The sequence below is a fragment of the Marmota monax genome, unplaced genomic scaffold (genome assembly GCF_021218885.2).
Source record: "Marmota monax isolate L192 unplaced genomic scaffold, Marmota_monax_Labrador192_F-V1.1 WCK01_AAM20220418_F8-fsc00103, whole genome shotgun sequence".
NCBI classification, from domain to species: Eukaryota; Metazoa; Chordata; class Mammalia; order Rodentia; family Sciuridae; genus Marmota; species Marmota monax.
Window position 1 is genome coordinate 5,514,668 of NW_026694286.1, and position 27,741 is coordinate 5,542,408.

The 27,741-nt window shown below is 41.5% G+C and overlaps 1 protein-coding gene across 1 annotated transcript in view; it reads left to right on the plus strand.

Annotated features, from left to right (window-relative positions):
- The first annotated feature begins 1,756 nt into the window (after positions 1–1,756).
- Positions 1,757–27,741, plus strand: part of Ptprm (protein tyrosine phosphatase receptor type M) — an 821,378-nt gene continuing 795,393 nt past the window's right edge. The window contains exon 1 of the mRNA XM_058586457.1: positions 1,757–2,219. Within this exon, the coding sequence (XP_058442440.1) occupies positions 2,147–2,219 (73 nt within the window). The 5' untranslated portion in view covers positions 1,757–2,146. The remainder of the gene's footprint in view (positions 2,220–27,741) is intronic.

Below are 27,741 nucleotides of genomic sequence, written 5' to 3' on the forward strand. Positions count from 1 at the left end.
ACTAGTATACCATTCCATTGGAAAATCCACTACCATCTTTAAAAAGCAAATTTTGTTTTCTGGTATAGGCCACAATTTCACCAAAATGGAAAGCCCAGGTTACAGACTGGATCATCCTGGCTTGTTGATCCTTTTTTGAAATATGAAACTTCCCTTATTGTCAGACTTCAAAATTTCATTTTTTTCATTGAAGATAAGGCTGAACATATTTGGCTAAAATAGCATGGTGATGTAAGGTATATTAAGATGAAAAATTATTAATATGGAGACAGCTTTTAAACAGCAGGTCTGATAAAGACCTAGTAAGTGGAATTCAGGAAGAAAGTGCTGGATGCCATAGCAAAGGCAAACGTCATGGGATTTTTAAATTTACCCTGGGAGGATGACACCTGCAATGTATCCTTGTCTGCTGGTTCTGGGGCTCTCTGTAGAGCTGGTCAACATGAAAGAGGGTCAATATATTTATTTGGTCTTCAAAGTACCATAAAGCAGAAGAGGGTTGATTAGAGGATGCCTCTTGGAGGAAGCACCCTGGAGTCCACAAGGACTTGACTTCTTGCCAAGTTTGAACATTCTGATATTCAAACAGTTACTTTGATTTCCAATTTAACCTCTTCCCAAGCCCTCTTTGGCTGCAGTGGGTAGGCCAGGAGCCTACAGCTCTGTTGAGTTGGTTCAATGTGCTTTTTCTGAGGGAGATGTGGATCATTAAAAATAAATAAATAACAAACAAAATGCTTAAAATTTACCCTTTACTGAAGCAGTAGAAGTTTAAAAAAAATTCTCAGAGTCATCTCAGACTCAAAATGGCAAGTTAAAATATTTCAAGACATTTTTTATTCACTCCCCATCTTTCTTTCTCCCCTGTTGGCCAGCACTTTGCACCAGATACAAAAATCACGGTTTATGTTCAAACCCAGAGACCGCCGCCTTCCATAACAGCCCGCGGCTCCAACACTGGACGCCGAGACACCATGCAGCATAGAAGCGCACCCTGCTTCGCCGGTGCGGGGGGCTCGGGGAGCCGCGTTTGTGCCCCACGGGGCCGCCCAGGCGCAGGCTGGAGCGCGGCGGCTCCAGCTCCTTCCCCTGGCCTCCGCCAACTTCTCTCCGCCGGCGGCACGGAGGAGCCCGCAGCCCTCCGTAACCTCCACGATCATCTCGCTCGCCTTTCCCGCAGACACCGGGGAGCGCGGGCCCTGCGACTCCGGGTGAAGCTGGTCCTGCTCCCGGACACTGCCGTCCGGCGCCCGGGACAGAGCCGCTTTGGCCGCGCCCGCGGAGCTGCAGGCCGCTGGTCCCGCCCCGCGGCTCTCAAACTACTCGCAGCTCGTGACCCGGGACAAACTTCTGGCGAGGCGCAGCCCCTTCCACAGCCACCCTCCCGAAGCCAACCACCGAAATAGAAGACGCGGTCGGGGCGAGGAGGGGCAAAGGGTAGCAACCCTGCGGCCGCTCCTCCCCGCGCGGGTGACGCCCGCATCCGCGGCGGCGGCCAAGGGGCCACCCCCTGCCGAGCTCCCGGAGGCGCCTCGGCCACCAAGCGCCTGGGCACCGGCCGGCGGGGTGCGGGCGCTCACGCCCTCTAGCGGGCCGCGGCGGTGCCGGGCGGCCGTGACGTGGGCGCTCCCTTCAGCCGGCCTGCGGGGCATCGCCAGTCAGTCGGGGAGCAAGAGCCCCGCGCGCAGCCGGCGCGGGCTCGGCCATCGGCGCGCCGCCGCCGGGGGCTGGCTTGGGGCTGCCAGCAGAGAGGCGGCGGGCAGGACGCGGGCGGCCACGGCCACGGCCGGCGCCGGCGGCTTGGGTCCCGAGTAGCGGAAGGCGAGCGGCGGCGGGCGCAGCTGCCGGAACCCAGAGAGGATTTTGGCTCCGCGGGCGCGCCCTCCGCTCCCTCTCACAGCAGTGCCAGACGCCGAGCAGGGCCAGAAGCAGAGCAAGACGACCCAGGACGCCGTCCCCGCGCCCCGGTAGCTGCTGGAGTTCGGACTTCTGCAACTATTGGCACTTTGGAGGTTTGGTTCAAGGCTTTGCTATTTAGGCGTCTCTCCTCGCTGTGTGGAAGCCCCAGCTCCCGTCCCCCCTCCGCCTTCGCGTGCCCACCCTCGGCCGCCACCGCCGCGGAGCGGCCGGGCGTGCACCCAGCACCATGAGGAGACTTGGGACTTGCCTGGCTACTTTGGCTGGACTTTTGCTAACTGCTACAGGGCAGACGTTTTCAGGTAGGCACAGCCACTCCTGGGGCGGAGGAGTCAGAGCGGGGTGTCCCAGACGCTGAAATCTCCCGGGTAGGAGAGTTGAAGGAGGGCGTCGGGGCCGGCCAGGGGGGCGCGGCAGGTCAGGCACCGGTGTCTGCGGGTCAGCGGGGCACAAGGCGAGGGGCCTGAAGGGAGGGCTGGCGCCGAGCACCCGGGCCGGTGGAGCTGGCTCGCTTCTAGGACCAGTCCTGGACCCTGGTCCCCCAGCCTGGCCCCTTTCTTGGCGCCCTGGGTTAGTGCCTCGGTTTGGATGCCCGCCACTTCGAGTCCCTGGCCAGCTCCTAAAGGAACAACAGAAAACTTTGCCTGAAGTTCTCAGCAGCCGCCGCCGGGCGTAGGCGCTGCGCTGTCCCCTCCAACCCGGAGTAGCAGCCGGGTGGGGACCAGTGTCCAGCTGCGCCCTCGTTGATCACCCTCATCTAACTGCAGATCCGGGGGCGATTTCCCGGTTCCCTGATCTCCCTGCCTATCCCTGCCGCGGTGGCCGGCGACCTCAGTAGATCCCCGCGGTCGCGCGGAGTCTTGGGAGAGCCCAGATAAGCGTTCCTTGTCGGTTCCAGAGAGGTGTCCGCGAAGGTAGAGGAAGTGACAGCCACCCATGCCCGGGCTTCCGAGGCCCTGCGCTGCACAGGACACCCCCTCCTCATCCTCGGCCCCCTTGTGGAGCGCCGCGTCCAGTGGCAACTTGTTAACCCAGCCAGGCTGCCCCTGGTGTCCCAGGTGGAAGGAGGGGACTGGCAGTGTGTGCACAAGAGCAAGCATGTTCTTGCGGGCGCGCTGGGGCTTTAGGAGCACAGAAGAGCTCCTTCGTGGAGAGAGGATCTTCAACCCGAGATGGGGGTCAGGGGAGAGGCCAAACCTAGCACGGTGTTCCAGGGTTTACCTCCAGGATCCCCTTTTTGTACCTGGAGGACCCACGTGGATGGGCAAATGCTGGCAACATCTTTACTCTTTCCCATGCTTATTAAATGAGCTTCATTAAAGTCCGTGCACAGCGGTGGGGGCGGACTTTCTTCTTTTTCTTTTAATAATAACCACCTCCTCCCGCTATTTGGCCTTACACTTGGTTTGCAGAATAGGTTTCTATGTTTATTCGGGAGGAATGAGTAAGTTGGACACTTTTTTTTTTTTTTTTTTGATGGAGACTTTCATTAAAAGCGAAAGGCACATTTTAAACATTAAAGGCATTTGGCACTCTGGCGCATGAAAACATCAATTTTTACTTTCCTGGAGTCCAAGACCATTTGCTGTTAGTCTTCTGTTGTGTCTTGCATGTTGCTGAGCTGCAGGACCCCTGACCCTGACTAGGGGACAGAGATGGAGTGGAGCTTGTAGATAGCTGATTGCCCTGAGCTTTGAAAGAAACCCAAACAATTAACTTGAAGAGAAATACCCTTCCCCGTGTTTAATTTTTCCTTAGCTGATAATTGCACGTGCTGCAAAGATTTTAATGTAACATTACATGACTGTCTGATTAGATGTAGATTTCGGCCTGCACTTGCCAGTTTTGAAGTCTAGTAACTCATTAGCATTAGAAGCCAATTTTGAGGGTCTTAGTGGTGTTTTCATTGTATTAACATCTGTAACTCTGCCTGTATTTGTTTAAATTGAAGCTATGTTATATATCATTGGAATGAATTTTTAAATTGTATGCAAGGAGGTGGAAAGAAATTTTTTAAAAATATTTATGTTTTAGTTGTAGTTGTACACAATACCTATATTTATTTATTTATTTATTTTTATGTCATGCTGAGGATGGAACCTGGGGCCTCGCATGTGCTTGGTGAGTGCTCTGTCGCTGAGCCACAACCCCAGCTCTGGAAAGGAATCTTTATAAGGCTCATTTAGACTTTGTGGCACTGACCTATGTCCTTGTTAAGGCTAATTTAAGTGATCAGTCAAGCCCAAATAGACTTTTACAAAATTTAGCCTGATTTTTCTTTTGAAGGAAATGTATATTTTTATTTGTTTGAATTATACCATTAACTAGAGTGTTTCTTCTTTTTGTATTTTGAAAATCAGTGTTATCCTGGTATGTTAGTGCATAAAAGGGAAATGAAGGGGTATATCCAAATGATTGCTTAGCAAAGTTGAGATTTAAAATTTGAATTTGCAGATTTCATGTGTGCAAGGATCAGAGATATTGCAGTTCATTACACTTTTTCCCCTTCACTTTGCATTTTAGTTCGTACAGGTTCAAGGCACTTCATGCTTTGCAAAAGTTAAGTTTTATTATTTCGTATGTTTGGGAAAGTTAATTCTGATGCTCTGGGTAACACTGACACATTTCTTTTAATTTAGGATTCTTCTGGAAAGGGCAATAGTTGGCTACTTTTCATCTAATGTAGGAATAGATTTTGGAAGCAGAGGAGTCAGATTGAAAGCTCCTTGAGGGCAAAATCGATTTTTTTTTTCTTTCTTGGTTCCCCATATCACACTTAACACGGGGCCTTAGCACTCACAGGCACTCACTATTTAATACATTACTAATGTGAATCTGGATTATATGCAAACTTTTGGTATGTGTGTGAATTGACTGGTATAAAATGAAGGAGAGGAGTGATTGTTAAAAGTTACATTTGGCTTACATTTTCCCTGTGGGGCTTCCCTGGAGATCACCTAATAGACTAAACCATGAAGTTTATGTACTTGGGAGTTTCTTGTTTAACTGAGATTTATGCTTAAGACACCTTGCTGTGCCCCTTCAGCAGTGCTGTCCTGGCCTCCTCTGGGATGGGTTTGAAATGAAGATTGTTAGTGAATCATTTCAAGAGGTGGACTAGACATCTTTTGGATTCCAGACATCAGAAACAGAGTGCTAAACTCATTGAAAGAGGAAAGAATTAAGATTTTTGACCCAGGAGGACTTTATCAACTGTAAACATTTAACTTAAAAATCTTTATAGTATTTAACTTGTTATGTAGACTATCCCATTTCACTTCGTTTCCAAGGCTTTGAATATTAATTAAACATAACTTATACAAAGCACATAAGACCTGAGCAAGAAAGTTAAGTCATTTTACTTTTGCTTAAACTTCTCTCTCCATGGTAAGAATTCAGAGTTGGCAAATTATTTCGTTTTGACCCATTTCTTAAAAGTCAAGTTGTAATATATGTTATATGATGAAGTGTTTAGTTCTACCTTGTAATGTGACTGTTGTTTTAAGTTCTGTTAAGCATTTAGTTCATAGATTAAACCTTAAACCTTAGGATAACCTTGTGAATTTGGGTCTCTACTGGAGAAATTTATATATATATATATATATATATATTTATATATTTATTTATTTATTTTTCCCTTTAGTCCTGGGTATGCAACCCAGGACCTCTTGCATGCTAGGCAAGTGCTCTACTACTAAGCTACATCCCAGACCTTGAATAAAGTGTGTAGCTCAGTTAATAGCTTTGTATCTTCTGGATACATCCTGTTGATGTCTTATTTCTGTTAACTCTGCTGTGCTAATGTAAGATGTTAACACTGGGGGAAGCTATGAAAAGGGTGTATTTGAACTCTTTGTACTGTTTTTGCAATTCTTTTATAAGCCTAAAATTATTGCATAACACAGACTTTGTAAAGAGTCCATTAAAAGAGTGGAGATAGATTTGTTTAGCATTCTGATTTAATTTTTCTTTTTCAGATAACTACAGTCATGACATTTTACATTTTTGTGGTGCGTGCACTAGATAATTGATAGGAAGCAAATACTTCAAGTTTAAATCAGCAAGCCTGAAAGAAATATGCCAGGAAATTACTGTGACATTCTTAGTGTTATGTGTTTGTAAAGAATTGCTTGAGCACAATAAATTGTTCTGATCTCGAAAATTATATGTTTTAGTATGGGATTATTTTACAGTTTTTCACATAGGAAGTTCCTGCATGTAATGATATATAGATAAGTGTGTATACAACTTGAATAATTCTAAATGAACTTTCCTCAAAAAACAAGTACTTTGAATCATGTCCTCAGGTTATTTAAACCTTGAACAAATGAAGCATATATCTGGGAAATGTTCGTTTGGGAATTTGGGCATTTCTGGAACAATTCTCTATAAGTCAGTGACTTTAAATTTTTCATAGAGCTTAATGCATTCTTGGAACTGTTAGACTAAGTATCTAATTTGATGAAGGAACTATGTTTTGGAGTAAGTATGGTTTCCTTTCAGTTTTTGTTGGAGATTTTATTAAGTTTCCTAGAATGAACATGGATTATCTAAGTATTCTGGAGCATAGTTTCCAGTTAGGAGGTCAAGCATTTTAATGACATTTTAATGTTTCCAACATTTCTCTAAATGTAAAGTTTTTGTCTTTAAAGGTGATGTCTATCATTCACTCTACTGTATTCTAAGATTCCAGTCTTTTAAAACCAATTTTTCTACAACTTATTTACAGTTTCACATCTCAGTGTGCTTATACTTTAATGAATATAGCATAGAACATATCCACAGGCTTATTTTATAAATCAGGGATAGTTTAATTATGAATGTCTAACTCACTAATGAAGTACTTTTAAAAGATCCACAATACTACAAGCCTTCCTTTAGAAGGGGATGCAGTTTCTCAGGTTCCTAAAATATTGTGGTGGTTTATAGTTTAGTCATCAGAAAGCCTTAGTTTACGCTGTAGCTATGAAAAACCTAGCAGAGAAAAATAAACAGGGCTGTGTTGGGTTGGGAGGAGGAAAGATTTAGTCACCCAGCTTCCTAGTCCATAATTCATCCCCCTCCCCATTGGAGGGGGTGAGAGGGGGCAGCTGGCAAGGCCAGGGCATAATTAAGGGAATGGGTGTGTGAAAGAAGAGAAAAAAAGAAAACAGTGTGAGTAGAAAAGAACCGTATACTTTAGTGAGACAAGCTTTGCAGATACTAGCAGGCAAGGGACTCAGCTCTGAAGCCCTCCTTGGTGACAATTTTGTAAGTAGATCATGTACCTTGGCAGGTTTTGGTGGCTCTTAGGAAGGCCAGGGTTACTGGGCCAGTGTTGATGGGAAACTGGGTTTGCCCCTGTCCACCTCGAAACAGTGGGCACAAGGATCACATGGAGTCCTCCTTCCAGATGTTGCTGCCCAGGGCCAGGGACAGTGATTCTGATGTCCTGTCACCTTAGAGCAGGGACCAGTAGCATCCCCTTGGTTTGTGTCCATGCTTTGAAGAGCTGTTGTTCTAAAAGTGGGTTTTGGGCCAGCAACAGCAATATCTGTTAGGAGGCTGTGAAACCTGCAGATTTTCTGGTCTTGAGTCCAAAACTGTAGGTACGAGTCTTTGCACTCTGTTAAAACAAGCCCTCCAGGTGATTCTGAGGTGCCTCGAAGTTTGAGAAGTCAGGGATAATTTAAGAAGTCAGGGATAGTTTACACTGTTGTATGAACCCTTAATTATCAGACTCCCTTCATCGGAGCCAAAAGAGGACAAGGGTAAAAAGAGAATGTGCGTTCATTCATTCACCGATTGCCCTCTTGACAAGCACTGACAGAATTCTGGAAATGGCCATGTGATTGTGCTGTGACTTAGATGAGACCACTAGTATAGTACTTTGAACAATAGTCTTCCCTGAGGAAGATATTGATTCAACCAGTTGTGAAACTATAATACAAAAAGCTTCCTGTAGTGAGTATAAAATTCTAATTAAAATTTGATGTAATATTTATTGGAAATTTCTCCACATTGATACTTGGTATAGAATTTTTTTTTCTTTTTGGTACTAGGGATTAAACCCAGGGGTGCTTAATCACAGAGCCACATCCCTAGTTTTTCTTCTTTTTTTATTTTAAGACAGGGTGTTGCTAAGTTGCTGAGGCTGTCTTTGAACTTGTGATCCTTCTGTCTTAGCCCCTAGAGCCTCTGGTATTCCAGATGTGCTCCACTGAGCCCAGCTAGAAGATATTTTTTGAGTTGTTGTAATAATGGTGTAACCCAATGTGCTTATTAAAATAATGCCTTTAGGGCTGGGGTTGTGGCTTAGTGGTAGAGGGCTTGCCTAGCATGTGTGAGGCACTGGGTTCTATTTTCAGAACCACATAAAAATAAATAAAGGTCCACTAAGAACTAATAAAATATTTTTTAAAAGTAAAATGAAATGAAATAATGCCTTTAGATCAAGTTAATATTTCTTTCTCAATTACTGTTTATAAATCCCATTAATGATGTAGAAATAGGCAAAGATAAGGAAGACGTAGTTGACACACTTTGAAAAGTTGCCCATCTATTAAGAATTTCTAGATCTACTCAAACATAAGGAAACAGGGACATTTTTTAGGAAAGACTGGAAAAATTAATTTGTATAAGAGTTGGAGTTTTAACATGGAAATATGAAACTTTGGAAATATACTCTTCCAGATAAAAAAATAAAGGATTTTTCATTTCACGTCCAAAGTACTAACAACGTACAGCCTGAATTAGAGCCCCGTTTTTCTGTTAGCCACAAAAGAGTGTTACGGCATCTCTGTCACTTAACACTCTGGATAAATAAAATTGATTGTGTTGTTCATTTAATGGATTTACCTGAAATGCATTCAGCAAGACTGAGACTTTGAGAGAGAAATTGTTTCAGAGTGCTTGACACAGGCCGGCTAGCCTCCTGCTGCCTGTTCCTTCTGCTGTCATCCAAAGCTGATCACTAGGTGTAGCTGCATCCCTAAACCCACCTGCCTGAGCCAGGAAAGGTCTGGCCTTTTCCATAGAAGACTTTCTGAACTTGATTCATTAACAGCTAAAGAATGGGATGCCAGTGGACCTCAACTGTTTGTATGTGTATCTCCAACTCCTAATTGTATAATTAAATTCTTTAGTGAAAGCCGTAGTTCTGTTAGTACTAACTATGGTATAGTTTGTTGTAATTCAGCACTCACCCAAATACAACTTTACACTCCTCTGCAATAATCTTACTCATTTTTTTCTTTTCTTTTTTAGCTGTATAATATGTTGCTGCTAGTCTATAAGACAGGGTTAGAATGAGAATAGGTAGTCTTTATTTGCTGACCAAGTAGGAGTTCATGTTCACCTCTGGTTTCCTCTTGTGGTAGACCAGCAAAAGCAGTGGAGTGAATGGCTTTGTGTAGGTGTGGACAATCTTTAGGAAGCAGCTTTTATATATATATATATATATATACTGTGTTGACATCTGTAAGAGATTACTTCTCGGACACTGAGGATTTAAGTATATAATTCAAGAAATCATTAGAATTTGCATGGAAATCTGATTCAGTCATTTTTTTTCCTTCTTTAAACTCAGCAGACTAATGAGGTATTGAACTTTTTTGTGGAGCACAAATGTTGGGCCCTGGCTTGGAACCCCATGGAAGCAGGCTGTGGTTTACCAGGACTGGGGCTCTGGGGAGGGAAATGGCATCACAGGCTAAAAGACTGAAGATTGAGGACACATAGGAGCAATTGAAGAGAGTGAAGAATCTAGAGACTTGTCACAACTGCTAAGGTTTTAGAATCTCCCGGGAAGGAACAGGCTACTGTTTAACAATGATTTATCTCAACGTGCAACTGCCTAAGCTGAAGCAAAGCATTTACTTTTTATGGGCTGCAAAGCATAAAAGCTTATAGAGCATCAGTTTGTTTTCAGATGAGTGAATATTCATTTTAATCTTTTTCTCCTATTCAATATGCAGAAAGCAGATTTATTGCATACAATGAAAAGAATATGTTTTAGTTTGGGTTCCCCTGGAAGTCAGAGGCCTCCTGCATCTCCCTGCTTCTTGCTGTGGGATCACAATGGGTTCACAGGCGGGCCTGAGACAGAGGGAAAAGGAAATCTTTTGTGATCTGAAAAACCACACCCTATGGAAAATCTGTTTTATTGGAGCCTCATATTTGAACTTTCTTCTTGGTTTTGAATAACTTGAAGAACTTTACCTCATGTAATAACCAAATACTTGAAATTGAAGCCTCATATTCTGCCTAGGTATAGAATTAAGTATTCCTTTAAAAAAAGTACTGATGATGTACAAAGTCAAATTGCTGACTAGCATGTAGTACTCAATAATACTTGTTGAATGAATGAGTATTAGTGAGTAAAGTTCCCTTGGAGAGGAAAAATACCAAATTACTTAAGCTTACTGATTTTTTTTTTTTTTGTTTTCTCCTTTCTATCCATTGTGACTTTTAAAAAGCATTTTCCAAAACCTTAACAATAAGAACCAGGTGTGGACTTATTGTCCTGTGCATTTTTCGGGTGAACAGGGACTCAGTCACTAAATTTAAAGGGAAAACTGTTATTTAAATATGTAAGCCTGTAATTTCATCTCATATAAGAATTATAAGTCAGTTGTTGCTATAAAATAGAATTTTGATATAATACTGATCACTAAAAAATGAGTTTTAGTGTGCAGCAGATTTATCATGATTCTATTCTAGGAGGATTTGATTTAGTCATCGGGATATTAAAGGAACTGTGATATCACCACAAGCGGGTTCCATCATAGAGAATAATATATACTGTCTCTGCTGCCTTTTATTTCAGATATAGAATGAAATTAATTACACCTACCCGGAGCTCAGATGGCAGCTTGATAACGTCGGGCTCATCTTTATTGTAGCAGGCATGCTCTCCTTGCTTTTCATTCAGTGGGTACCTCCCAGGTGATAAAACTTAATAAAAAAAGGCAACTTTGACAACAATCTCATAAACTGTGTTTTCTACTTCCTTGACTTTTGAAGCTTGACTGCTGAGTATGGTGTGAAATTTCCGCAGTGAGTCAGGGCACAGGTATCAGTTGGCATTGTGTCATGTGTAGACTCCAGGGGCGGAAAGGTGTGGCACAGAAGTCATGGAAGATACTTCCATAACAAAAGACATGTTAAGAGGAGACGAGCATCACACATTTATTGACTTAAAGTTTGAGGGGACAAGAGAGCCTTTGGCAATGAAGACCCAGAGAAAACTGCCTGTTTTTTGCTGAGGAATGGATGTCTTATAGAATTGCAGTTCGATGGATGGTCTGATCTAATAGTAATGGATGGTGATGGGAAATGCAGCAGGACCGGTCTGTTCAGATTCTTTTTGGCCTGTGTGGCATTCCTTCCTGCAGGTATGTGGTAGGACCCCTCCAAATGATGGTGGAGAAGGAAGAGAGTGACCTTTGGGGAGAGATTTGGGGATTTGAGGAGATTTGGGGAGAGAGGTTCTAGTTTCTGTGGCTCACCTTGGGGAAGAGGAATTCTGGTTTCTCTGACTTGCTTTGAGGGAGAAAGGTAGGAAGCAGAAGTGCAGAGAGACCCCACTTCTGAAATCTAGGTCTTCTATTGTCCATTAGTTACAGTACTTAGCAGACCAAAGTGACAGATTTTGAGGGTATCCTGTTCTGAGCACAGACATTATGTTATGGAAGTTTTTTCTCTAGTCTCACTGTCAGTTTCCATTTGCATCTTATGTGGGTTTTTAAAGAGCCTCTCCCTTTCTTTCAAGCAATGCTCAGAGGGCAGAGAGCCCTGAGAGCCTGACTGTTAGGGATCCTTTGTTGTTGACCCTTAGGGGGTTGTGGGTGTGGCCTCTCCAGGGAGAAAGAGACAGGAATCTGTGGAGGTCCAGGCAGTATTGGGGGCCCTAGGGCGCAGACAGAAAGGCAGAATATCCTGGTCTGATCACCTTCTTGGTTTAGAATTGTTTCTACTTCTGAGTAACTGTGTGGCCTTGGTGCATTATTTCATTTCACTGAGCTTTGGTTGTCTTTTCTGGAAAAACACCTTGCAGGTATAATGTAAACACTGAAGTGCATGGCATGAGGGGGGGCTTCTTGAAGTGACTGGCTGTGTGTATTGTAACAGCCATTCCATGCAGGTTGTAGGTTTAGCTGCATGAACTCATTTTCTATAAATTAAAAAAGGTTGAATATTGGCAATATTTCATGTGGTTCAAACTCCTGGATCCCCTTCTCTAGGTCCAAGACTTTAATGGTTGTGGTTCTGGGAGGTTGTATAATTGACATATATGCATGCATGTGTAGTTATGTATGTATATCAGTTACAAGCATATGGCCAGTATTATGTTTTATAAGAAAACACTTGTAAACAACTCCCTCCAAATTAGCAAAATAATCAAATTGGCACCATGGAAAGCCAGTACTGCTCAGTGCTGTGGAAGGCAGTGTTGGACACTGGCATTGGATCCTTTTGAAGTGTTTGTTAAGAATGCAGAGTCCTGGCCCTCAGAGACCTACCAAGTGGGGAACTCTGGAGTGACCACAGAAACTGCTAAAGAAGCATTCCAGGTGATGTTGCTGCTCGTTCAAATGGAATAGCTACTAAGGTAGGAGAATAGCAGAGACTCATAGGGGCCTTGCCCTTGTGCAGGATTAACTAGTCTTCTCTGACTGGATATAAGAAAGCATGAGTGTCACTCATGAATTCTTACATACTGTTTGATTGACCTGAGAGTTTGAAGCAGAGACTTTCTGATGTCAGAAAGAGAAAATTAATTATGAAAGAAAGTATTTTATGTTTTATCTTCCAACTCAGTGGCCTTTAGTAAATGTGATATCAGTCTGGAATTTGGGGACGGTATAATGAAAGAATAAGGACAGTTCAGGGTAATCAGAACACTGATGATTTTAGATCTCTAAATTTGCAGGTCTGAGCTGCATTTTGAGATGACTCATTCAGGGAAGATCATGAGACAAGATAATCTGCAAAGTATTTTGGGGAAGATTATTTTCTAGAACTTATTCCTTTATTTCATGTTCAGTGAAACATATGGACACTGTGGAATCATTTGCCTTAGGGGCCCTGTAAGCATAGATGTTTTGAGTTCCTAGAAGTCTCATAGACCTCAAAATGAATGTACCAGTCTGTAAGCACTTGAAATTTCCACTTCCTTATCATTTTGGTCAAGGAAGAATGGTGCTTGTCAAAATGCAGTCTCTGGGAAAGGTGGCTCATTAAGTATTCTTTTATATGACATCTCTAACAGGATGTCACTTTGATACATTGACTTCTTTGGATTCAGATTACTCACTTGTAAAATGAAGACATTTGATTCAAAGATCTATAAGGGTCTCTCCAGTCACTTAAAGAGCATGAAGATTGTCAGGTATTTGCATCTTAGTTCAAATTAATTTGTCAAAATCACTGTTTAAGAGAATGGTCCCTGGATCCATGGGCCATTTTTGCTGGGTGAGGATGGGAGAACTGTGTAGAACATGGGGAACTATTTGAGAGTGTACCTGACAGAGCACAAGGTGGCTTGCTAAGAGGAAGTGGGTGCTGAAAGGCTGTTTGTAGGACTTTTGATGCTTGGCACATTTACCATAGGTTGGTCCTGCAAAGATGCCTGCAAGAGAAGTTTACTCTGCCTGTGATTAACAATGTAGTCACCATTCACAGAGCCACCAAAAGTTTTGTAGTAGTAGCTCTGTGGTTCTCTACATAAATTTTGACAACATAAGTAAGCTGTATTTCAAGGGCTTATAATTGATGGTAATAATTTTTTTTATCAGATATTGAACACTAATTATGTGCTAGGTCCCATCCTGTGAAGATACGATTTATTACTGCTCTTTAGTTAATAAAAACTTGGCTAGAGGATCTATAGAGGCTTTGGGAGGTCAGGTTGCCTGCACTCCTGACCAATCCAGGTCATCTGAGCAGAGGGTACATGTACTGTTGTCATTTCTCCCTCTCCAGAAAGTCTCCCGTATACACACAGACTTTTCTTTGCTTAACTTATGCATTGCTGTGATACCTTCTGCCTGTATTAAGTGTGCTTTAAGGAAATGCATTAAAAATGTGGTGTTGTTAGTTGTTTTGTTGAGTGATATTGTATTGCATAATTTAAAATCTGTATGATGACCTTCTGAGAAGGTTTCTTTCTGGACCTTAGTTCTAGGAAAAGAGGTGAATCTCTTGGACAGTTTCTTTTCAGGAACACAGTGAATGTTACAACCCACCAAGTCTTCCTCTTTCTGTGGGCTTGTAGAAAGACAGTTTGAAATGTATGTTGTCATAGTTAGAACTTTTAAAAATACTTTTATTTTATTTATCTATTTTTATGCGGTGCTGAGGATTAAACCAGCATCTTGTACATGCTAGGTGAGTGCTCTACCACTGAGCCACAACCCCAGCCCCAGAACTTTTTTTTTTTTAATTTTTTTGGTTTTATTTAGTTATGCATCAAAGTACAGTGCACTTTTTTTATAGCTTTATTTATTTATTTATTTATATGTGGTGCTGAGGATTGAACCTGTGCTAGGCAAGCACTCTTCCACTGAACTACAGCCCCACCCCAAAGTACAATGGACTTTTAAATTGAGCAGCAAACTCAGACAAAGCAGGCCTACATCTGACAGAGAATTTGTTGGCTATTGTAAGAGAGACGGTCATGGGCTAGCAGGGCTGGTCCCAAGGGTTCAACACTGTCATCAGATTGTATCATCAGATTCTAAGTCTTCTTCTGTACTCATCTTTCCTGTCTCTGATATTTCTGAGGAGTTCCAGGCTAACTCATCAAAGTCCAAGCCCAGTGGGAAGAGAGATTCCATTCCCCAGAGGAACACATTGCACCTGTGAATGAGCTCCAAGAAAAACTGGCTACTCCCCCTGCAAGAGGGTGGGTACAGGCAAAAGGGCAAGGAACCATTCCAGGCAGTCATCACTCTGTAGATCCTGGTTTCTGGGGGTTTTTCCCTGCTTGATTCTTAGCCTCCTCTTCATTTCTCTCACCTCATTCTAATATATCTGCTGTATTTTATGCATCATTATAAATGCACTAAATCTTTTTGGAACAGGGTGGAGGTGGCAGAAAATAAATGAGTTCCAAATCTTGCCATTTGAGTCAGTGTTCCCAATAGGACTTTGGTGTGTGTGCTTTTCTTTTACTTCTTAATAACACCATGGAACACATTCATTGCTTGCTAAAGATTAGAACACTGGAGTGGGTACAGAGATTCTTATACCCTTCTTGAGTAGTTCCCCAATTTATTGCTTAAAGTGTCAAAATCTTTGGGTTATGCCAAATTTTATGTAGGTAGAAAAACATACAGATCATTTGGTTAAGCAGCATTTTATGTGAAAAAAGAAAAGACTCTCCAAGTCTTTGTAACTTTATAATCAATATAGCTATGAACATGTTATATTAGCTAACAGACTATCTCCAAATCTATAGACTTAAGAGCAATTTACTGCTTTTCATGTTCCATGGTGGTTCTGCTGATGTAAGTTGGGCTTGGTATACTTTGTGTAGTGTCCACTCAGCTGATGTTGGCTGGGCTGTCATGAAGTTTTGGGGTTGCTTGGCTGGGATGGCCTTGGCTGAGCCACCCGGGTATCCTTCCATGTGCTGTATGATTCTCCACCTGGCAAAATTTCCAAAGAGAACAGGAGAAGTGCACCAGGGCTTCCTGGCTCATGCTTGAGAAGGGTACCTTGTGTCTACCCCTCATTCTGGCCAGAGCCAGTCCCAAGGCTAGCCTAGAATCAAAGGTGCAGACAGATTTCACTCCTTGGTGTGGGAGATTGGAAAGCTACATGGTAAAGGGTGTAGGTGCAAGGAGAGATGGAGTCTTGGGCCTTATACAAGGATCTGTTGGATCTAGTGCATATTATCTGAGATGCTTCTGCCTTATAGAATACAGTTAGGAAATTGCTGGCAGCATGAAAAACAAGAATTTGGGCTCCAAAGACTTGCATTGAGGTTTCAACCTTGCCACTTACTGTCATCTGAAGAGGGAAGTTGTTGACCCCCAGTGAACTCGGTTGCTTGTTTGTAAATAGGGTCATCCAATGCCATGTGGTTCATGGGTTTGCTCCAGAGACTCTTACAAACCTTGTGTCTCTGGGGCTAGGGGAAGGTGTGATAATAGCCCGATTAAATCTAGTTCTCATTGTAGATGTGCACATTTCCAGTTGAGAGTCACAGGGCCCCACTAGACTGTAGGCACAGTTGTTTATCTGTGAAATGGGAGCAATGCTTTCCTGGCCATCCTGTGAAAAACACAGTGCCTGCTGTAGCTTAGCTGCTATTATCACTACCAGAGCCCTGTGACCACAGAATAAACTTGAGCCATTCCCTTTCTGTCTGCAAGCCCCAGAGGGTATGGTTTATCCCGGTCACAATGTTTCTTCTATTTCTAATTCTGATTCATGAACTTGCTATTTTTCCTCGTATACCTGGAGCAAGGGAAAAGAAAATATGACAGTTGCATGCCACCTAGGTGCTAGGTTCTTTATATATCATTTACTTACTCTCCCAAAACTATCGTATAAGGAGACAATAGCATTGCAGGGTTTTATTGGCATTGTAAGGGTTTAAGGAACTGAACCTCTAACACATTTTAGGATGTTTTTCAGACAGTGGGCACAGCTGATTTTGGATCCCAAAGCATACTTCTCTTTATGGGTTGTGTTCCTGTCTCCACCTGTTGAACCCAAAAGCAGACGTTATAATTTGGAACCATGGCTTTACATTTAGTACAATTTCTCATGTCGATGTTAAAAACAATTGTAAAATTGTCATAGCCCAGTATTGCAATGTACTTAATACTATTTTACATCTCTCTGAAATAGTTAATTAGAAGGAATAGTACTTAGTTTCTTAGGAACTTGAATAAAATTAATTGAATTGAGATTTATTCATGTTTTTCATGAGCAGAGGAGGGCAGAATGTTACCTTCTTTGGTTTCAAATCCTCTAGATAAAATTAGATTTTTGTGATTTCTTGTGTTTTGCATCTGAATATCTGATTAAGGTAAAGGGTGTAAAATCTTGCATTAGTGATTATGGAGGAACAGTGCTTCTAAGGTCAGTGATAATTTATTTTAAGACCTTTCAAGTGGGGGTGAGTAGGCCCTGGGAGTTAACATTACCTTCTCTAGGACATGTGGTCTTTTGAGGTTTAACAAAAGTAAAGAAGCATGTAAATCCATATTTGAAGGATTTAAAATAATCCATTGTTTACGATCTAGATGTATTCACCAGGAAAAAGAACTATTTGGTACATATAATAGTCCACAAGTTATTTACTTTATTTAGATCATTTCTTTTGGCAGTATCACTGGGGAGAATTATATCAAAATAAATTGTGCGTTAACAAAAGTGCAGGGCTGAGCCTGTGGCTCAGTGGTGAGGTGCTTGCCTGCCACCTATGAAGGCCCGGGTTTAACCACCAACATCACAAAAACCAAAAAAGTAGAATAAATGACTATGAAGAGCATATTGGCATTTTTTTCAGGGTGAGTTTTTTAAAATTTATGGATTTAGACTCTTTAAAAGTATTTTATCATCTTCAACAAATGCAGATTTATATATAATTACTTAGATTTGTGTCAAGAGTCTTAATTGTGTTCTTTTTCTTTTTCTCTTTTTCTGCAGGGCTAGGGATGGAAACCAGGGCCTCATACATGCTAGACAAGTGCTCTCCCACTGAGCTATGCCCCAGCTTAATTGTGGTTTTTGTCTTAGAAGAGCAAAGTAGATGGATATTATTATTTTAAGCACATAAAAAGTTTATGCAGATCATGTGAAATAATTTGAAAAGTTGCTTTCTCAGCTTTTGAGCACACTGTCCTGGGCCTGGCTGCTTAGGGTTTCAGCTTTGAGCCAGCACATGTGCCCCTCATTCTGCCTTCCCACCCTCTTCCTAAGTCTGCATTAGTTCAGATACATAAACCAGGAGCCACCAGGTGATTGTTCTCCATTTTTTTATAAATGGGAAATTGCTATTAAGTTGACATTTTTTTCTTTTATTGGTTCTATCCTGGGCCATGCCTCCTACCTTGAGGTTGTTCTTCCATACCTCAGTTTAATAATCCAAAACTGAACACAGTGGGAAGAAATCCTCAGTGATTGGAAGAATATTCAAGATTTGTGGGCTGGGGGTGTAGCTCAGTGGCAGAGTGCTTGCCTGGCATGTGCAAGGTGCTGGGTTCGATTCTCAGCACCACATATAAATAAATGAAATGAAGGTCCATGGACAACTAAAAAAATAAAATAAAATAAAGAAGAAGAACGAAAGAAAAAAAGATTTGTTTGCAAGGTATATTCTCTTCCAGAAATAATACTTGTCTAATGCTAAGAGCGAAATGAGATAGGAACGCATCCTCCCACCCTAAGAGGTGCCTGTGCCTTTTGCAGGCAAAGACTGGTTTATGAATCCTTTGTTGAGGTCCATACTCTGGGCCTTTGCTGGATATTGAGGATGTAAAGCTGTCCCAAGAAGACCCTGTAAGGAGCTCACAGAAAAATACATGTTAGGTTTGGGGTTGTAGCTCAGTGGCAGAACATTTGCCTAGCACATGAGATATGCTGGGTTCAATCCTTAGCACTACATAAAACTAAATAAATAAAATAAAGGTATTGTGCCCATCTACAACTAAAAATATTCAAAGGAAAAAATGCCTAATGACATTAAAAAACCAGGTCAGCTGACCCTTCTATTCTTAAATAAAAATAGTATGGAAATTAAAGAGGGAGGGGGTGGCATCTCCCTTTCTAGGGCTGACTTGAATAGGGAGTTTGAAGTCCAGTCTGGAGGAAGGAAGCCTCTAGAAAACTGTAGGGAGGGCCCTCCAGGGGTTAGCTACTGAGCCCAGAGGTTTTTAGCATGTGCTTGGGCACTAGGTGTTGCCCACGAGGCATGCAGCATTATTTGGGTACTATTCAGAGAGAAGAGGCAGACCAAATCTTTAGATGTTCCTCTTAATGTTTTGTTCTTAAAATGAGATGCTTTTGAAGTGGGTGAGTTTTTGAGAGTAGTGATTATTTGCTTAGATAGATGTAGAATGGGTGGGCCTAGGAAACTGGAGGGAAGAGAAAATTTTAAATAGTTTTCACTTAGTTTTTAAACTAGAAGATGGCATTGTTGGTGCCTTGGCTCCCTTTCCTTCTGTCCCCAGGCAGACGTATTTTCTGCTATATTAAAAGATGACTGTGCACAGGATTGGAATTTGGCCAGAAGTTGGTGTGCATGGTTTTGTGAGGAGTTCCTGAGTTAAAAACTTGACTGTTCTTTTATTTCTATGCCTGATATCAAGCTCCTGGGCTTTCATTTTCTCCTTTCTTTTCCTTCCTCCTTCTCTGTGTTCTGTAATATTGAGCTTTAAACAGGTGTGTTCGTCCCACTGAACCATTGCTGCTCCTCTTGTGGTGGAATTATCAGAAGACAGGCCACTTGTCATCACCTATCTCCTCTGCAGGATGTGGATGGCACAGTGAGTGCAGGTCCAGATGGAGTGAGCTGGTAATGAGAGACCTGCTCAGGCTCTGCTTTGTTTTTAGTCAGCACAGCAGTCCTTAAACATAGCAGTGCAATGTGACAGAAGAGCAACCGATCTTACATTTATCTCAACATTTCATTGCACTTTCAGTGCAAAGTGACTAACATCAAGTACATGGTAGAAGACAAAGCTGAGTTTTGAACTTCATTAACATGATCCTGAAGCCACTAAATGATGCAGCTGGTTGAGCATCTCAAATGCCAAAACCTGAAATCTGAAATGCTTCCAGATCCAAAACTATTTGAGTCCTGACATGATGCCACAGTGCAAGATTTTACACCTGACCTCAGGTGGCGGGTTGCAGTCAAGATGTAGGCATGTGGAAAATAGTGTAAAAATTACCTTTAGGCAGCATGTTAAAGATGCACATGAAACAGAAGTGAATTTTATGTTTACACTTTATTCCCATCACCAAGATCTCTCATTCCATGTATGCAGGTATTCCAAAATCTAAAAAAATTCAAAATGAACGCATTTCAGGTTTCAATCATTTTGGGTACTGGATACTCACCCTGAATGTAGTGCTTTGTTTGTATCAGACAGAGTTAGTATTATGATGTATACCCAGGGAGCTTAACCTGATCCTGTTTTGAGATCCTAGACCTTTTTGCATGCTTCTGTTTTGACTGGTTAGGCAAGAGTCTGGTAAGGGTGGATGGATGGCTCAGCTGCAAAGAATATTGTCACCTGAATAGCAGACTAAGAACTGCAGGACACCAGCTCTCAGGATACTTATAAAGTTGGTCTCTTCAATTTGGAGGATGATTTTTCAAACAGAGTCAATGGATAGGTTTGCTCATTCTGGAGACTGTAGTGCATCCTAACAACATCAACAAAAATAACTGTGGTTGTCAGTAGCAAAATGGAATAGCTACTGCTGTATGGAACCTTGCTGTATGACATCTTTCAGGGAGCTAATGGCCAAGGCTAAGATCTGAGGTCTTTGGGCAGTGGTACTGGGTAGGCTTCTGACTTTCATGCTTCTGTATTCTGTAAAAGAATTTTTAAAAACTAGGCACTTCCTTGCACTTTGATAAGTTCACATCTGAAATTTTTATCCTGTTTTTTACAGTTCAGAGGAGAGAACATAAACTCTATGGTAAACATTGCATCTTAAAATAAAACTTTTACAAAGATCTTTTAAAGGTGTCTATCAGACAGAGAAGCTGGGTACCCAAGAACTTGATACCATCCATTGTCCATTTAAAAATTCATGAACAAGCTTTTATTTTTATTTATTTTTTTTAAAGAGAGAGTGAGAGAGATAGAGATAGAGAGAGGGAGAGAGAATTTTAATATTTATTTTTTAGTTATCGGCGGACACAACATCTTTGTTTTGTATGTGGTGCTGAGGATCGAACCCAGGCCGCACACATGCCAGGCAAGCGCGCTACCGCTTGAGCCACATCCCCAGCCCCAAGCTTTTATTTTTTATTTTACCTCCTTAATTTTTCTCCTTGAACAGGCATTTTACTTTTATTTCTTCATAGAACTGTATCATATTGTAACATGTTCAGGTTTGAAATCTTCTACTTATTATTTACCAAACTTCTCTTCAGCAAAAGTATATATAAAATGGAAATTTAAACTTCTTTGGTGCATAAAGCTTTAAGTGCTAAATTTTATCCAGTTGAATGATCACTCCAATTATTAGTGTACAATTGAATCATTGTTAAACTGTATTGGAAAAGTACTTTAGAAATCAATTGGGCTTTGAAGAAATTAGTTCATATGTCTGTGAATTGGTGTTATTGATTGCTAGAATTATACTGAATGAAGTGCCAATTCTGTTTCCATTGTTCATTTTTATAAATATGTGCTGAGCAACTTTGTTTATATAAATAAATAGAATTGTAAGGATTTTTGCTGTGGCAATGTTACTTCTTAGGGTAGTTTTCAAATTGCATGCCAAAATTCACACTTGATTTGGCATCAAAAATTATTTATAAGTTGACATTTGATTAGTTTCATTCTCAAAATTATTGAAAACAAAAAGCTGGAAACTAACTCGTCTCTAAAGAATTCCTTGTCCAGTCATGCACCATCTTATTTGCTGGGAAGCTCGCCAAGAGCTTTGCCAAGATTCATCAATTACTGTTAATTACACCTGTTATTTTTTTTAACTTAAAAGCACCTTGTTTAACACAGGAATGTCTAGAAATGGTTGTGAAAACAAAAATAATGTTAATTTCTTTGTATGTTAGTAAATGTGTATTTTAAATATATGTATAAAACATGTATATTTATAATGCTATTATTTATATTGTTATAATGTATCCTATATGTAAAGAAAAAATTCAGGCTAATCAGTGAGTGAGAAATATCTACCATATCATCTGATTAGCAAAGCAGTCTTCATCAAAGCTGTCAGTCAAACCAGCCTCACTTTCTATCAGAAAAAGTTGTTTTAAATTTCAAATAAGTTTAAATTTGCATTTTGAGGAAAAATTCTTAAAATCCTAAAACGAAATGACAGATTACTTAAAGTGGTTGAGCCAATTTTAAAATAATGTATATTTAAAAGAATTATATTTGTAATAAGTTATAAAACCATTACAAATCTATTCTGATTCTCATTAATTTATCTAAATACAATAAAATGAACACCTAAACTTATGAGTTACTGTAGAATGAAGATTAAATTAGAAAGCATACTAGCTGGGTGTGATGGTGCACACCTGTAATACAGTGAGTGGTTCTGGAGGCTAAGGCAGGAGTCCTGATCATGAGTTTCAAGCCAACTTCAGTAATTTAGCAAAGACCTAAGCTTCTTGGATGGAAACATGGAAGAGGTGAGACCTTTTGAGCAAGGGCACGTGGGAATGGAGAAACACTGGTTTCCCATGACCTAACATTGCTGCATACTTCTGAATTTTCCTGCACCCACACAGTGTGGCCCCATGGGGACTTTAACACTTACCCTGGACAGGAAGAGCAGGCCCTGTGGTTGTGGGGACTGTAGTCTTGATCCTTCTCGATGGAGACCGTAGTGTTGGAAAGTGTGACCTCCAAGAACCAGAAGTCAAGGGGAACTCTTCTTCAGTTCTAGTCTTGGTCTATGACTTTAGCAAATATTTTATGCCTCTCTGCCTCAATTACCCCTTCCGAAATCAAGACAGGTAATTACAACTTAAAAAATAATTTAGATGTTAGACTTTGCTTATAAGTTAGCACAGTCAATTCTCAGTATCTGTATGATATTGGTTGCAGGACCCCAGAGGATAACGAAAGTTGGCACATGCTCAAGTATCTTGTGTGAAAGAGCCTACCTAGTATTTGCATATAACCCTATGCACGTCCTCCCATATACTTGAAATCATCTCTAGATGACTTATAATGCCTAATAAAATGTAGTATGGTATAAATGTGGTATTTATAAGGGAATAGTGACAGGAAAAAAGAAACTGTGTATATTTTCTTTCCTGAATATTTTCAACCTGAGGTTGATTGTATCCATGGGTGCAGAACCCATGGATACCAAGGACTGACTGTAATTAGCTGAACTCTCAACAATGGGGTAAACTATTCATTGAACAGGAAAGAATTCTGCAACACACGGAGTTTCTCATTATGAACTAAATCTTCTGGATAATAGACAGGTTCACGTTGAATTCTCATTCTGTTCCAGGAAGCAGCATTCTGAGAGAACAAGACATACACAGAGCTCTGTAGATACTTACAATGTCCCCCGTGTCCTTGTGCCACTTATTATTTGGGATTCAGCTCTTTGTTTTATGTGGTCTTTCTGCTGTTTCTCTCTGGGATCTGGTGGTGGTGGCGTCTCATTTCTTGGGCCTCGAACACTGGTTAAGTGGTTTGTGCAAGCCCTGAGGAAAGCCAGAGCTCAGGTTGCTGAGAGTTCTGAACAGCAGTGGCAGAGCTTCTGTGGCACTGAGGGAGATGAGGAAGCACTGGGAAGGGTGCTGACCTTTCCTGCTATTGTCAAGTCCAGTTAGTCAAGTTCAGTTGTCTTTCAGGAAATATAAAGGTAGCATCTAGTGAGTATTTTAGTAATTTTTGTATATAAGGATATTTTGATGTATTTTATAAACTGTTAGTTCATGGAGGGCAATCCAGTGATCAGTGGCTGTTTCCTGAGCAATGGATCATATAAAACAGAGGTCCTGAGAGCCCACACACACCTGGAGAGTGGAAAGATGCTCCATTAGGATGCATAAAGAACATAGTGGAGCCGGGTATGGTGGCACAGGCCTGTAATTTCAGTGGCTCAGGGAGCTGAGGCAGGAGGACTGTGAGTTCAAAGCCAGACTCAGCAACATAGCAAGGCCCTAAGAAGCTTAGTGGAATTTTATCTAAATATGATAAATTTATCCCAAGAAAATAAGAGTAAACAGTGTATGAAGAATAACATGGGTGCATCTTCCTGAAGGCATTGTTTGGAGAAGTAAAAATATTGGAAGCAACCTAAACACCCAGCAGCAGGAAGGCATGAAATCAGGGCATGTCCATGTAAGACTGCCAGATGGCCACTAAGGATGGTGACAAAGCAAACGTGTAGGCAATCGCAGTACCGTGAAGCAGGGTAGAACTCGTGATGGAAGCCATGAGCATAGAGCAATGCCAATCTTATTGAATTATCTAAAATGTTTGTTGACGTATCTGTGGCAATGCCTACAAAACAAACCAAAATATTAACAGTGCTTATTTCTAGACAGTGGATTTGTTGGTGTTTTTGCTTTCTTTTGACTTTTCTGTGTTTACTAGAGTTCTTCAATGTGTTCATATATCCACCTTATGATGAAAGTTATTTAAAAACAGTTTAATAAGCATTGAATCTATGAGTATATAAACTCAGTAAAGAGCTGGGGTGATTTTGCAAAATGAACTGGCAGAGTGACACTCAGTTCCTACTTTCTGAAGCCGAACAGTAGCAGAGGGAGATTTCCTGATGTCACAATTTACCTCGGTTTCTCTTTGCTCTGAAAGGTATAAAACATACAAAGGTGGGCGTGAAAGTGCGTCCCAGCATGTGATTTTAAGCAGATTGTTCCCTTTGCCAGTTGTCTTCTCATCCTCCTCTGGCTGGCTCTTCCTCTGGAATTGTTTCTTTGCTGGAGTGTTAATGGATTGGTTAATTTGCGAGCAACACTCCTAATTGTATGAAATCTCTACAACCTTATTAAGCGTTGGTGCAGAATTAGATCCGTGAGCTCTAAGAAGCAGCGTGCCAGGGGACAGAGGGAGGGAGGATCTCAAGGCCATCAAGTGAGCTAGGCACTAATTAAGACCCCTGCTCCCTGACCCCCAAAATTAGATAGAACAGATTGAAAACTCCAAGACCAGAGGCTCAGAAGTATCCTAAAGCACACACAACGGCTTCCTTGCTGTATGTCTGAGTGCTGCTGGAGAACATGCAAGCCAGCCTATGCTTTTTATTTAGATCTGTTAGGATTTACTTTTATTTGGGGGAAAAGAAATAAGCAAGAATTAACAAAATCGCAAGAGTGCTAGTTTTTTAAAATTTTTTTTAAAAATTCTGGCTGCTTGTGATTATATTTAGGCACTAGGCTGGAGGTATTCTGTGCATGAAGAAAGAGAGAAACAATTTCAGAAAATTTAATTGGACCATGTCTATTTTGAAAACTACAGATAATAGCCCGAAATATACTGATTTTTAAAAACCGTGGCTGACAGCTGCTTTCTTCCACAAGTAAGGAAGATGAACTCAGCATCTGAAAATCTTCACTGTGCCTTTGAGCAGAGGAGGCAGGGAGAATGGGGGAGGAGACATGAACACCACCCTGTGGGTGCCGTGCCTCTATGTCCCGGTGCTCCTGTGTATGTCTCTCTGCCTGCTACCCCCACCCCTGTTTTTAAACTTTATTCTTAGCAGTGTCACAACAGCAGTGGAACACCAAGCTGAATGCTTAGCACCCTGCTTCTTGATGTAAAGTTATTCGTTGTATTATGTATGTGCGCATTTTTGAAGAAACACTGACGTACTGTTAAGAATGAAAACCTATTTGTATCTAGAAGGAGTCAGACATTTTACCTTCCCACTAGACCTTACTGAGAACATTTTCCTTATCATTGTTGTTTTAAATTGGATGGTCCCAGAGGTTTTCAGAGTCACCTGGAAAAATAGAAAAACAAAGACTATAATTAATATTTGAAGACTTACATAATTCATGTGGCTACAGGTGACACAGGGCTTTGGATATGGTTTGGGTGTCCCCTGAAGGTTCATATCCTGGAAGCTTGGTTCCTAGTGTAGCCATATTGAGAGGTGGGACCAGTAGAAGGTGATCATGTCATCGGGAGCATCTTCCTTGGAAAGGGTTAATGTAGTTCTAAAGGAACTTTGTAGTTCCTGTGAGAGTGGGTTACAAAAAGAGCAACCTGGCTTTGGAGTCTTTCTGTCTTCCTGTCTCTCCATATGACTATTCTGCTTACTGCTGTTTCTCTTCTAAATTCTCTGCCATGGTGTGAGGAATACAGGGCCCCCTGATTTTGGACTTAGACACTTCCAAACTGTGACCAGATATATCTCTTTTCTTTATAAAGCATCCAGCCTTAGATAAGATATTTTTTTATAGCTATACAAAATGGACTAATACAGAGGGTTAAAACAGGGAAAATGGAACAAAAAGGAAAGAGAGGAGTAGAAGATATTGCCTTCCCAGTTCTCTGGGAGCTCCAGCTCATCATATATCTACCAATAGGGTCAGCAGTTGCATAGGAATGCCCTCACAGCTAAGGGTGTTTCCTCTGTTCTACCACATGGAGCCTATCGTTTCTTCTCCAGAAGCATCTGCCCATTATTGCCATGTTGGCCCTGAATCTGGGTGCCACTTTTATCTGGACTTTTCCTGATCTTGATCTGTCAAACTATGGCCTGCCTGCAAGTTTAAGGTGCAGAGCTTCTTGATGCTGCCTCAGAGACAGTGGAGGAAGAGATTCCGTAGGTCACTGTTCCTTTGGTTTTGGGTTATTACTAGATTGATGTGACTTTCACAATCCACAGGGGTCTTGAATTGAGGAGTTAAAGATTAGAATATATGTTATAAAAAAAAGGGTGGATATTGATAAAGTGTTCAAGAAAGAGCAACGTTGCTAAGGTTTAACTGTGTATGTTAACATAGCTGACATTAGTCAGCTTCCTGTTACTATAACAGAATACTTGAGATGAAAAGAGGAAAAGTTATTTATTTTGGCCCACAGTTGCAAAGGTGTCAGTCCATGGTCGATTGGTCCCGTGGAGAGGCAGCACACCATGGTGGGGTGCATGACAAAAAATCTTCACCTAATGGCCTAGATGTAGAAGAGAGATGGGAAGGGCCTGGATTCCCACAGTCCCCTTCAAGGGTAGACCCTCAATGACCTAAGACCTCCTGCTCTGCTCCACCTCTTAAAGTTTTCCCCACCTCCCTGTAGTGCCATGGGCTGGGGAGAAAGCCTTCAACATGTGGACCTTTGGGGACCACTACCCAAAATCGTAGCAGTGGGAGTCGAACTGAGAGGATAAAGTGCCCTTTCTTGGGGGTCTTCTATAAAGGGTTGGAGAAAGCCTCTGATGGCCTTGTTCTGTTGGTGAGAGGTGAGAAAGGTATTCCATGGCTTCCACCATAACCTGGACTTGAGAATTGTCTGGACCTGGACAGCAGTTTCCTTCTGTTCCTTTGAGCTTTTCGAGGTCCCTGGGATGCTGTAAACACATTTCACATTGTTTCCCAGTCAGTTCAACCTATAGGATGTTTCCTCAAATAAAATCTGTGGCCAGGCAAGCGTGCAGGCCGGCTGCTTGGTTCATAATTGCTGGTGTGGAGCACTCTCTGACTTTGCTTTTTTCTCTTAATTGGTTGAGTATTAATAAACTCATGGTTTGGTTCAAGGGCACAGCTAGTTTTTAATGGTCTTACAAAAATTTCAGGAAGAAAGCTGAAGAATTAGCATAATAAATAATTATTGCTTGCAGGGTTTTTTGTTGTTAAGATAATAAAATGTTAAGAAGCAGCCACTTGAGCAGAAAGTAATTGCCCTGACAAGCGCCACACAGGCAGCATTCACAGTAAGGCAGCCCTTCCCTCCTCGTCAGTTAGATTTGCGGCCCACATAAACACTTCCTCACATTATGGAAATGTATTTTTCCTATCAACAGAGTAGAATGAAACTCCAGGCTTCTAATTAATCTTGGCTGATGTTTGATTTCAAACCCGAGTTAAAGGCAAGAGGCGGTGGAACGTCCCCCTCCCCATGTCCATGACCACAGGCAAATCTCTCCATTAATGTCACATTGCATCTGTGTGTCTCATGG